Source organism: Eptatretus burgeri, chromosome 4 (assembly GCF_056783735.1).
Source record: "Eptatretus burgeri isolate ZD-2024b chromosome 4, Ebu_testis_v1, whole genome shotgun sequence".
NCBI lineage: Eukaryota > Metazoa > Chordata > Myxini > Myxiniformes > Myxinidae > Eptatretus > Eptatretus burgeri.
The window spans coordinates 17,891,569-17,904,835 of NC_140964.1; the positions used below are offsets into that span (position 1 = coordinate 17,891,569).

Here is a 13,267-nt window from a genome sequence, read left to right on the forward strand (position 1 = left end):
GTCCTCCTTCACTTCTCATAACGGCGAGTCTCATTCAATCCTGTTTCTCATATCTATGAGATCCAGAAAGTGCTTGAAGTCTTCAGTACTTATTTTTTTTTTTCAACATTTCCATTTTGTTCATACAGCAGTAATATATCACCCTATCAAACAGCATTTCCAATTATACACCTCCTTTTAAAGCACCACAAGGCTGGTCACTCAACTTGCAACACAAGTGAGAAAAGGATACGAACAAAAAAGCAGCTGATATTTCAATAATTTATTCACATGCTTTTTAAAAGGTGAAAGTTAATTTTTCTGGAGTTGGGGATTCAGTGCCGAGCCTGGGGACACAGAGAACTTTAGGGACACCTGCTCCGATGCCGCATCTCTAACTCAGGCTGATTGCGTGCAGCCGTCAAGTTTTGATCTTCACCACTCAAGCACCAATCCACCGATTGTACATTGATTGGTAATGAAGCTCGGCCAGTTTTTCGATAATACCAGATGCAGGGGCATGACGTCGTCAAGAGCAGGTTGCAAATATTACAAAACATTTTGTGACCTTATCCGTAAAATTTGTTTCATAGCAGTTACAGAAGAAACAGATAGGACATCACTACGCACAAAGGAACGCTTTGAGGAATCGGCGAGGAATACTTGGAATAAGCTCAGGAATCTCATAGCTGTGAATTTGTTTCAACCAGGGGAATGATCATGGATGGTTGGACAGCTTTGTTATTAATCATGAAAATGAAGACGTTCCACGCCGGCTATCGGATCATATGGTCCATAAGGGGAAACCTATTTCCTTGCAGAAAAGGTCAGCATTTGAAGAAGCTTTCCTCATCCAACACCACTCACCGTATTTGATACATCTTCGTTTTAAAATCCTGTCTTATACTAAACATGATGAGTCTTTCGATGTCCTGGCCGTCCAAAGCCAGCTCAACGAGTGCTTGAACACTGCTAACAGAAACCGTGGGTACATCGCTCATGTCGTACACGTGATAACAGCGTATAGTCACAGCAGTCGTTTCATACGGTGACTATCCCAAGCCAGTAAATATGTTTGCCAATGTGGAGGTAGTCATTGTACTATGTTTTGAGTCTTTACGACGTTTTAACAATCACATAAAGGAACAAAGATTTTTTTTTTCTTGTCTTGAATTTTGGTCAAATTAAAAGCTTTGTCGTTGAACAAACTTGTGTTTGAGAATTGGCTGAAATCTACTGCTTTACGCTCATCACCCATTGATCTTGAAATGCAGGGCGAGCCCAATAATCATCTTGAAGGCAAAAATATCTCTTTGAACATCTCATTTTACTAAGTCTGTCTCGACGATACAAAGGAGCAGCAGGTAACCCGTCGAAAAGCATTATTAAAGGATGCACCGCCATCCGCTGTCATGGTTGTACTTTCGATGACTTTCTTTATTGCACAGGGAGATCCGTTCCTCTTACAGCGCTGCCAACTTGCTACATCCAATGCCCAATAGCTACAAACTGTGAAGGTGACTTTACGGTGATGTTTGGGCAGATCCTCTGGCCTTCAAAAGTGTTACACCCTGCTGCACACACAAATCTCTCTGAACAACTCGACCAGGACGGTCATTGCTCCCCATTTTCATTCACGCCTCCTGCATTCCGTCATCGCGTCGCCTGCAGTCATTCTCCACAAAGCCACAAATTTCCCAAAGAGGTCCCAATTGCCAGGGGAATTCAAAAGGTAGTTTACAAGGTACGGCTCAGATCCTAATATTTTATACTCATGTAAGTAGCATTAAATGTTGACCTTTATGGTTTCTGTATTATAGCACTTTAGATCCTTTTATAAATGTTATTCTGGCAACCGTTCGTGCGCTGTCAGGCCAACTGCCATGTTGCCTTGGCTGCTCTCTTGTGGTGTTGTTCTTCAGTAATTTACACATTAGCATAGCAATGGGATGAGGTGCTTTAGCTGCAGTAATTCTGCTCGCAACATGTGACAAACTCCCTCGAGCTGATGCGGTGACTCAAATACGTGTCCCATCACTGTCACTGCTGCGCGAACGCACCCTTTCTGTTCAGTTCCTTGAGACGTGCTGTTTGCTGAAGTTAATTTCATTGTGATCCACAATTCTAACTTGGCTCCCCCAGGTTCGAGTTTATAAAAGTAATGCAAGTGTAGGTAAGATTGCACTAACGTGAGATTTTCGCCACTTCACTCTTCCAAAAGTTTGGAATTAAAATTAATGAAGCATTTTTATTCAATTTACACAGCTTTGAAGTTAATTACCATTCTGCAATGTTAAAATCCCAAAGTTCACTCGACTTTTAGTTTTATTCACTTGTTTCATGCGACATATTTTGCAATAAGTTTTGCAGCTGAACTTATATCCATATCCAGTGGAGGATAGATAATAAGGTTAGAGACAGCTCGCACTTTACATGTCAAGTGTATTAAATTTATAACCCACTTACTTTTCCATTATCATAAATTGTCCATTCAATGTGTCAAATTCCTCGTTCCAAAACGCCTTTCTCCTTCTTACTTGTCACCTCCACCACCAAAGGTGTACGGAGGTTATGTTTTCACCCCTATCTGTTTGTTTGACTGTGAGCACGAAACTCAAAAACTTATGGTCAGATTCGGACGAAACTTGGACCGGTTGGGGTGCTTGATATGGACAAATTGTTGAGATTTTGGTGAAGATCCGGATCTGGATATGAGAATTTTTTTTATATATCTCGCCACTGAAGGTGGATGGAGGTTATGTTTTCACCCGTCTGTCTGTCTGTGAACAGGATATCTCTACAAGTTATGGGCGGATTCAAACGAAATTTGGTGGACAGGTTAGGTGTGTGACAAGGATGTAATTATTCGATTTTGCTGAAGATCCGGAAACTATAATTTAAAAAAAAGTGATTCTTTACCATCGAGAGGCCAAAAACGATACATAGCATGATATACTGTATGTCAAAACGGTGTGGACGGGTTATGACAAAACTTAGTAGATGAGTTGGTTCGGTGACAATAACAAGGCGGTAAGATTGTGGTTAAGGTCCAGATCCAGATCCGGCCTATTGGTGGGATACAACATGTAAACTGTTCAGCCTGGTGGAGGCATGTGCTCTACCGAGTACCGTTCTAGTTTATTCATGTCTTAGTTCACATTTTTACTGCAGTCAAACAATTAAACATGGAAGTCATTTTAAAAATGCTTTATGTTCTCATATTTACTGTAAAAATGACAGCCATTGATTATTACATGGGCTGTGCATTATTACACTTGGACATTTATTACTTGAAAGCCATGGATGTGAACTGCCAGGTTTCCCAGAAAAGTTCCAAGCGAGATTTTTCATGAGGGAGCGCAAGAGCAGTGCTTCGGTCCAGGAGGATATTTAACACTGGAAACGTAATGTTCGTGTTTTTACAAAAAGATTAAAAAAAAAAACTTTTGGGGTTTTTGAGAAGCATGTCATTCTTACTGACAATCAGCTTGTGAAAAACGAAGTGCACCAATTGACCAGGATACCAGGCTTCTAAGAAATATCTCGCACGAGGTTTGGCCTGAGAAAGCAACCTGCCTGGGAGATAGTTTTCTCTTTTGACCAGGAGGGCGTCTCCAAAAATGCGAGACCCGGTCAAAATGGGGGACGTCACAGGTATGAGATATGATTGGAGATTCATACCTGATGGCAAACGGGGGAAACAGAATCAAGAAGACCAATATGCTGGCAGTTGTGGTTTATACACGTTTTAAAATGATTGCTTTATCCAGTATAAACAAATCGTCAAACAGCACAAGTTTACATTGTAAGGGAGCACTTACAAAGGATGAGCAGATGGCAGGGATAGATTAGAACATTCTGTAATGTTCTTAACGATGTTGTGAAAATTTGCCCACTGATGTTGCTTTCCACATTTCCATAAATGTTAATCACATACATCAAGCTTCCCGTTTGAAACAGCAGGCCTCCATTTTCGAATTCAGGGCATGTGTTACTCAAGCAGACCAAACACTAATTACCAATTAGGGTCGTGCAGCACTTATTCATGCCAGCTTCTTGAATATATGGGATGCCAAACCCAAAAGTCTATTCAACGGCCAAGTACTCCGATAGAATAGACGAAATGAAAATGACGTTTCATTGTTTGTGCAACATAATGGGAAATGGAAAAGGTTTGGTCCACAGCACAATGCAGACCTTATTTGATTACACGCGATATTTTAGAACTGTCCCCGAGGACCTGGCTCATTTTAATCTGTACGGATTCAGAAATTAAGTGGTGAGTTGAAGACTTACGGGGATCACACTGTGATTGCTTCAGAGCAGTTTCATTGCCTACCATCCTGAGCTAAACAATAGTCGAGGTCTGCACCAAATCCACCTGGTTTTCAGGGTAGTCATGAGAACCACCTATCATCAAAAGCAAATGGCAGATGGTTTCCTTTATATTGAACCTTTTGTGTGCTGCTGGCCACGATTGTGACCCACGTCACTGTTTAACAATCTGTCTTGTTTGCTCCTATTTAAGTGTTTGTTCGTCTGATTGCCTGTTATTGGTTGCATCATCAACAATACAGATGTTTTATTCAGTTTGCCTGAAAAAAAATCACATTTTTCATGCTGCGTGCTGGAATATTTAGCACTCAAAAAGTTAACGAGGCTCGAAAAAAACAAAAAATAAAATAAAAAAAACACAAAAACCCTTCCGCCTCATCCAGTTGGGGAGTTCAAGATGTCTTAACAATTTCTGATTGGTAGGTGAGACTTTCACCTGAGTGTTCTGCTTTTGTTAAATGAATTTTCAACATAAGAGCTGGACACACATCAACTCACATTGCCAAAAAAACAAATGTGAATTATCATCAAGGATAGATTAGGCTGTTAAAGGAAGAAAAGAAACGCAATGTTCCATTCTGACCTTTGTCAGTGTGGTGTGAAGACGTCTGGTGGAGATGATACTGACACAGGAGAAAAACTGACAATTGCATCTCAAAAAAGGTGTCTCGATGCGACAACTTTTTGGAGCTGTAACTACTTGGAACCACCAAGCCAGTGGATGTTCCTCATTAACAATGAAATGAACGTGTGTGTGCGGCGGCATCAATCATTTTGCCTTTGGTTTTATAATATGTAAATACGCTTGAGCTCTGGTTTATCGGGGAATTCTGGTACGAAAACAGTTAATGAGGCACACAAAAATTTGAACTTGTCCCGCAAGATTTCCTTTGGTGAGCATGCAATCAATATTAAATGCTTAAAAATTATACCGAGTTCCCACCTGTGAGGAAAATGGAGGTTTTGTGTAACTGGGGAGAACCTTGAGAACGACACTGCCACTGGCATCTCGAAGGCTGTTCTGCAGGCCTGATGGGTCCCCGGCCACCTCGTGCCCATTCACCTCTCTGATGACGTCGCCCACGTGTAGCAAACCTTGACGGTCGATGGCACCACCTCGCAAAATGCGAGCGATCACCAGTTCACCACCGTCGACTCGGAATGTCACGCCCTGCATACATTCATGGCGTGCAGGTGAGACCCCATACAAAATGTTCGGCTTTTCCGAATTTGTATTTTGGTTAGATTAAAAAAAAAATCCTTTATAAGGATACAATTTAAAGGACAATAATGCACATATGGAATTGAAGAACGAGCCCTCTATGGCTGTCAAGTGTCAATGACAGAAAAATGCAGAGGGACATGGAGAGATGGAGAGCTCGAGAGCTGGAGAGCTGGAGAGCGGGAAAGCGGGAGAGAGCGTGAGAGAGAGCGAGAGAGAGAGAGCGAGAGAGAGAGAGAGAGAGGGAGAGAGAGAGAGAGAGAGAGAGAGAGAGAGAGAGAGAGAGAGAGAGAGAGAGAGAGAGAGAGAGAGAGAGAGAGAGAGAGAGAGAGAGAGAGAGAGAGAGAGAGAGAGAGAGAGAGAGAGAGAGAGAGAGAGAGAGAGAGAGAGAGAGAGAGAGCGAGAGAGAGCGAGAGAGAGCGAGAGAGAGCGAGAGAGCGAGCGAGCGAGCGATAGAGAGATAGAGAGATAGAGAGATAGAGAGAGAGAGAGCGAGAGAGAGCGAGAGAGAGAGCGAGAGAGAGCGAGAGAGAGAGAGAGAGAGAGAGCGAGAGAGAGAGAGCGAGAGAGAGCGAGAGAGAGCGAGAGAGAGCGAGAGAGAAGCAATTGCTTCTCTCAAATAAAAAAAACATTGAAGAAAACACATCTGTGGAACATATAAGAGCTCTTTTATTCCAAAATGGAGTGGTTGATGCAAATAATTGACATTCATGCTTGTGAGAATGCCTGTGTTATCCATTCTTCTATCAAAGCTACCATTTTGTCATTCAATCACAAACGATGACTTGTATTTCCTCCCATTGTTTCACGGTTACTTTAACAACTTCAAACTTATCCTTGATTGATTGCACACGCTGTTTTCAAAGTGTGCCAATTTGATTATTTCATGAATGTCATGGGGCACTCCATCACGTTTTGAAATATCAAGCAATATCGTTTTTAGCCACGTCTCTCAACGGTGAAGAATCACTTAAAACTTTAAAAAGTCTCCTATCCGGATCCATATTCCGATCTTCACCAAAGTCTAATCAATTCGTCCTTATCACACACCCCACCAGTCCACAAAGTTATGTCCGAATCCATCCAAAACTGTTTGAGACACCCTGCTCAAGTCAAATAAACAGACAGGCAGGGGTGAAAACATAACCTACATCCACCTTTGGTCCATCCATCCATCCATCCATCCATCCATCCATTGGGACCATACTCTGTGCAGAGCATTGGTGCTACCGAAGCAGTCTCCTTGGCTATTGGGCACAATCTTGGACGGGTGGCCACTCCGACACAGGATACCAGCAAGCTGGCACTCATTTTGCCGACCTCGGAAAGATGACATGCCGAGTTAACCCCAACTGATATTAATTCAACATCTGAGCTGAATTTGAACTCAGGACCCGAGGATCCCAAGCCCGCCACCCGAACCATTAAGCCAACACCAAGCACCACCTTCGGTGGTGGAGGTAATTAAAAAAAAGACTCACAGCAGTGTAATTCAAATAACAACAAAATACAAATTGGAAGAAAATAAAACGAAACATTTAACTGGGAATCTGGAAGATCAGAAGCAATTTTAGTAATAACTTGTGGTAGTGTGTCCAATGTATGCCTGTTATCTGCACTTCCAATTGGCATCACGCAGTGACACAGTGCAGGGTAGAAGATTGAAACTCAGTGGGAAAGGTGATAAGATTAGAGGAAAAACACACACACACACACACACACACACACACACACACACACACACACACACACACACACACACACACACACACACACACACACACACACACACACACACACACACACACACACAGTAGGTTGTTCCAATATAAAAACAGCACATAACGTGATGCTGCTGCATTCTTTGCAATTGATGCACACAATAACAAAGATGGACGTAACTGATATATCTGATGCGTATTCATTGTACATAACCCTCAGTGGAATGATTTAATCAGAGTGAATGTCCGAGGCTTTTCAGAGCGAATATCATAGCGAATATTAAATAACATCATGGAGAATCAGTGGGTTGTCAAATATAGCAATGGTTAGACTCAGAGGCATAATGTTGAGAGCGTCCGCTCTGAGTCAGGGAGGAGGTCGGCGGTTCAATTCCGATCCTAACCGAATCATATCAAAGAGTTCAAAATGGTACGTGCTGCTTCATTGCTTGATATACTCAGCATTTAAAGGATAGAGCATGGACAAACATAGGTTGGCATCCACGGGGAATTGTTCACCAAAGTTCACCAAAGAGATGAACTGCTGCAGACTGTTTATCAGAAGTCAAGTCGAACGTTTTTTTCAATGATGTCCATCAAAGTCAACACCCTCTCCCTCCAGGAGCGAATTATAGTGCGAGTGAAATATCTTCCTCAATGGCATATGGAAAGCCCCTTCCCCTTGTTGTGGTTGTCAAACATGTAATCAGATTTCGAATATCAACTTTTAATCAGTCGATACGATACATTATTCAATCTTGTGTACAATACAGTGCATTATTCAAACATGCTAAAGTCAGCCATGAATCTGAAACTGGGAAGGAGATTCACATTTCAACAGGACAATGATCCGAAGAACAAAGCCAAAGCCACATTGGAGTCGCAGAATAAGAAGAAAATAAATGTTCTTGAGTGGCTCAGTCAAAGTCCTGACTTGAAGCCAATTGATCATTTATGGAGAGACTTGAAGATTGCCGTCCATCGACGATCCCCATCAAACTTTGGCAGAACGAGAGTAATTCTCACCCGAAGAATGCGTAAAGATTTCACCATCTCACTGTGCAAAGCTGGTAGAAACCTACCCAAAAATACTCATCGCAGTCATGGCTGCAAAAGGTGCTTCCACCAAGTACTGACCTCACGGGCTGAAAACAATCACAACCAGTGACTTTTGATTTGTACATTATTTTTGCAGGTACTCCTGACATGTAACCTTCTTCAACTATAACAGTGTTTAGTTTGATCTCTTCAGTTATTAATTAAAAAGTTATTTTGGAAAAATTGTTTCGACGTAATTCATTACTCATCTAAATGTGGAATTATTAGTCAGGGGTGAATACTTTTGCAGGCCACTGAAGATAAGATTTCCTCTGATTCTGGACTTTTGAAACACCCTGTACTTTGGTTTGGTTATAACTTTGGTTATACCTGGTGTTGGCTTAATGGTGCGGGTGGCGGGCTTTGGATCTTCGGGTCCTGAGTTGAAATCCCACTCGGCTGTTGAATTAATACCAGGTGGGCTTAAGTCGGCCTGTCATCCTTCCGAGGTCGGCAAAATGAGTGCCAGCATGTTGGTATACCGTGTCGGAGTGGCGACGCGTCCAGGATTGTGTCCAATAGCCAAGGAGACTGCTGAGGCAGCACCAACGCTCTGCACAGAGTATTGGTACCAATCTCCTCCTGTACTTTGGTGGCACTGAATGAGGTGGCAGATGAAGTCAAATCAAATCCAGATCCAGACGTATCATCCATCCTTTACACGACTAAACTGTTCCATCCCTTAAAAGTTCGATGTGGGGACCTTTGCACTGCCCTTTCAGGCATAAACCACGTTATAAGTCAACATTTCCATATACAAGTTCAGTGAACCGAAAAAGATATTGATCCCGACACATAATGGTCGTTGGGCTTGAATTATACACATTCAACTTGGAGTCGACGACCTCATGCATGGCAGATAAAACAAATATTTACTTATTCACACCAAAAACAGGTGCAGGTGTGAACTTTGAACAAGTATCAGAAATAACGTCATTCAACAAAGATGCTTTTCACTTGACCAAAATCAACGGCAATAAAGAATCGACGTTATTCACATAAACACGGCACTGGTCGAGCGCATACCTCTGTTATGTTATGAAGATGCGGATCTGGATCTGCACCAAAATGAAATCAATTCTTTGCTATCATCCTCCCAACTTGTCTACCAAATTTCATCACAACTCGTCCGCAACATTTTGAGATATCGTGCTCACAGCCGAACAAACAGACAGGGGTGAAAACATAAACTGCGTCCACCTTCGGTGGCAGAGGTAGTTGAAGCCGTAGAATGACTATCTCCATCTCCGTTAACATATATTCAATGGTTTGGGGGTATTAACCTCTGAAATGGCTGCTCTGAGCAGAATGATGTCATCACATGCACGAGGGAGGGATGTACCCACGATTTCTGTCACCGGTCTTCTTCAAGCACTCGATGAGCAGGCTTTAAACTGCCAGGACATGGAAAGACTCATTATGTTTAGTGTTCGACAGGATGTTAAAACGAAGATGAATCAAATACGTTGAGTGCTGTTGGATGAGGAAAGCTTCTTCAAATGTTGACCTTTTCTGCAAGGCAATAGGTTTCCCCCGAATGGACCATATGATCCGATAGCCGGCGTGGAACATCTTCATTTTCATGATTAATAACACAGCTGTCCAACCATCCATGATCATTCCCCTGGTTGAAACAAATTCATCACTATGGGATTCCTGAGCTTATTCTAAATATTCCTCACTTTGACTCTTTAACGTGATCCTTTGTGTGCAGTGATGTACAATCCGATTCTTTTGTGACTACTATGCTTCTTCTTGCTCTTCCATGAGCTTTATTCTTGCAAAGAAAAAGAAAACATGGCTGCAGGAAGCATAATTTGCCGGCGGTGCAGCTGTGCCACTGATGCAGTGCCCCTGTAGGTGAGAGCAGCAATTTATAACTTGTTGAAGGTTCTGGCGATAGCTCACTTACTCTTCCTGGAACGTGCCATAGTTTCGTTAACGTCCGCCAACTAATACTGCCAGACAGGATGCCCAGTTTAATGTCTCTCTGAGGGACAGCACACACAACGCAAAACACCAGGATGACAGTTTAAAGTTTGGCTGACATTCAAACCCGGGCGAGACAGCTCAGATGCGAGTGTGCTTTCCTGCCAGCTCTGTAATTACTATTTAAGATATTCAATGGATCGGTAACAACATGTTTTACAATCTGAGCACCTTCTCTGGACAATGCCATGCCATGCCATACCCATTAATTTGATATGACAGAAAAGCGAGCCTCGTCTCTTGAACATTATCATTATGATCTTATGTGGAGGTCTTTGTTTAAGATGAACTGCTGCAGATGATGTGTGTGACATGTGGAAAGTGTGATATGGTTCCGAGAACATTTTGAAGGCCCCATGCACATCAGCAAAAGACTTAGTTGTAAAATTTGGTAACCACACTAAAATCATGGCCATTTTGATCAAAATTAAAATGACCCCATGTCCAACATTTTTCATAAAGTCATGGTCTTTCCCTGTTCCAAATCCGGTACTCTTAACTGAAACCCGACTGCTATTTCACCGTCCTCCTGGACCAACTAAAGGATTTCTTGTGCTTGGATCGTCACTGCGACGAAGTTTTAATCGAAAATGGTTGCTTTCGCTTTAAAAGGAGTCGGCCATTGTGTGTGGGTACAACAACCAAATTATAATTCCCTGTACTAATTTATGGGGTCACTACATCGGTGGTGTAGCTCCACAACAGTAATGACTCAACCATTAGAACTAAGATTTAAAACTGTAACAAGTGTGTTTCCCATTGTGCAATGAGCATTGCCCATCGATTACCAGTCATAGATAATAATCCTACTCTTTATTGGAAGGAAGTGCTTGGTTCACCAAGTCCATCTGGTTTGCTAATTGCAGAATGGTGGCAATGAATACTTAATGGTCACATTTTGACAATATACAAGCAGGAGATAGATTAAAGCCTTTGGAAGCATTTGAGATTATATTTTACTCGCAAAAGTATCCGTCCCCAGTGAAGGAAAAGTTTCAGTTAATTAATCAGTTTAAATTATTTCATGGACTTCAATAAGGTTAATTGTGTTGCACTCTTGGTTTCACTCAAAGCCAAAGCTCTGAGAAAAATAGTTGTGGAACATCGGACCTCCGTAAGCGGGAGACAGACAAACGCACAGACAGGCACCACAGTTCACAATCCATCCAAAAGAGAGCAGATACGTATATGCCTACAAATAATATATATATATATATATATATATATATATATATATATATATATATATATATATATATATATATATATATATATATATATATATATATATACAGCTCTGGAAAAAAATAAGAGACCACTCCAAAAAAAAATCAGCATCTCTACATGTATTGCAGCCATTCCATTCCAGTGTCTGTTGAATTCCAACACAGGCACACCTCATTCTACTGAGTGAGGTACTGATTGGGTGATCACCTGAACCGAATCTTATTTAACAAGGAAAAGTATAAAAACCACTGCTGTGGTCATCACTATCCTCTTGCAATAGGACCAGCTGGATGGCAAAAACAGTGCTAGTTGTACCTAAAAAGTAATTGGAATCAAAAAAATAACTATTGACCATGCCAAAAGAGTTGAAAAGAAAAGTTTTGAGTGAGGAAAAGAAGGGTTCAGTTCTGGCTTTACTGGCAGAGGGATACAGTGAGTGTCACGTTGCTTCCATCCTAAACATTTCAAAGACGGCGGTTCATAAGAACAAGGTCAAGCAGTAGACATTGGGGACAACAAAGCTACAGACTGACAAAGGGCGAAAACGACTTTCCACTGACCGGGATGACATCAAGTGACCTACTAAAAGAATGGCAAACGGCAGCTGGGGTGAAGTGCATGGAGAGGACGGTTCGAAACAGGCTCCTTGGGGCAGGGCTGAAGTCGTGCAATGCTAGAAAAAAGCCCTTCATCAGTGAGAAGCAAAGAAGAGCCAGGCTGAGGTTTTCAAAAGACCATAAGGATTGGACCGTAGATGACTGGAGTGAGGTCATCTTCTCTGATGAGTCCAATTTTCAGCTTTGCCCAACACCTAGTCATCTAATGGTTGGACGGAGACCTGGAGAGGCCTACAAGTCACAGTGTCTCGCACCCACTGTGAAATTTGGTGGAGGATCGGTGATGATCTGGGGGTGCTTCAGCAAGGCTGGAATCGGGCAGATTCGTCTTTGTGAAGGACTCATGAATCAAGCCACGTTGAAGGTTGTCCTGGAAGAAAACTTGCTTCCTTCTGCTCTGACAATGTTCCCCAACTCTGAGGATTGGTTTTTCCAGCAGGACAATGCTCCATGCCACACAGCCAGGTCAATCAAGGTGTGGCTGGAGGACCATCAGATCAAGACCCTGTCATGGCCAGCCCAATCTCCAGAGCTGAACCCCATTGAAAACCTCTGGAATATGATCAAGAGGAATATGGATGTTCACAAGCCAACAAACAAAGCCGAGCTGCTTGAATTTTTGCGCCAGGAGTGGCATAAAGTCACCCAACAGCAATGTGAAAGACTGGTGGAGAGCACACCAAGACGCATGAAAGCTGTGATTGAAAATCAGGATTATTCCACAAAATATTGATTTCTGAACTTTTCCTAAGTTAAAACATTAGTATTGTGTTGTTTAAAAATGAACATGAACTTGTTTTGTTTGCATTATTTGAGGTCTGAAAACACTGAATCTTTGTTGTTATTTTGACCAGTTGTTATTTTCTGCAAATAAATGCTCTAAATGACAATATTTTTATTCGGAATTTGGGAAAAATGTTGTCAGTAGTTTAAAGAATAAAACAAAAATGTTCATTTTACTCAAACACAAACCAAAAATAGAAAAACCAGATAAACTGATAATTTTTCAGTGGTCTTAATTTTTTCCAGAGCTGTATATATATATATATATATATATATATATATATATATATATATAT

General features: G+C 41.7%; 1 protein-coding gene across 6 annotated transcripts in view; it reads right to left on the bottom strand.

Annotated features, from left to right (window-relative positions):
• The window catches only part of LOC147027562 (MAGUK p55 subfamily member 2-like), a 745,773-nt gene that overhangs the window by 209,009 nt on the left and 523,497 nt on the right, over nt 1–13,267 (bottom strand). For all 6 annotated transcript variants that reach the window (XM_085877071.1, XM_085877072.1, XM_085877070.1 and 3 more), the window contains one exon: nt 5,258–5,485. In XM_085877071.1, the coding sequence (XP_085733197.1) occupies nt 5,258–5,485 (228 nt within the window). The remainder of the gene's footprint in view (nt 1–5,257; nt 5,486–13,267) is intronic.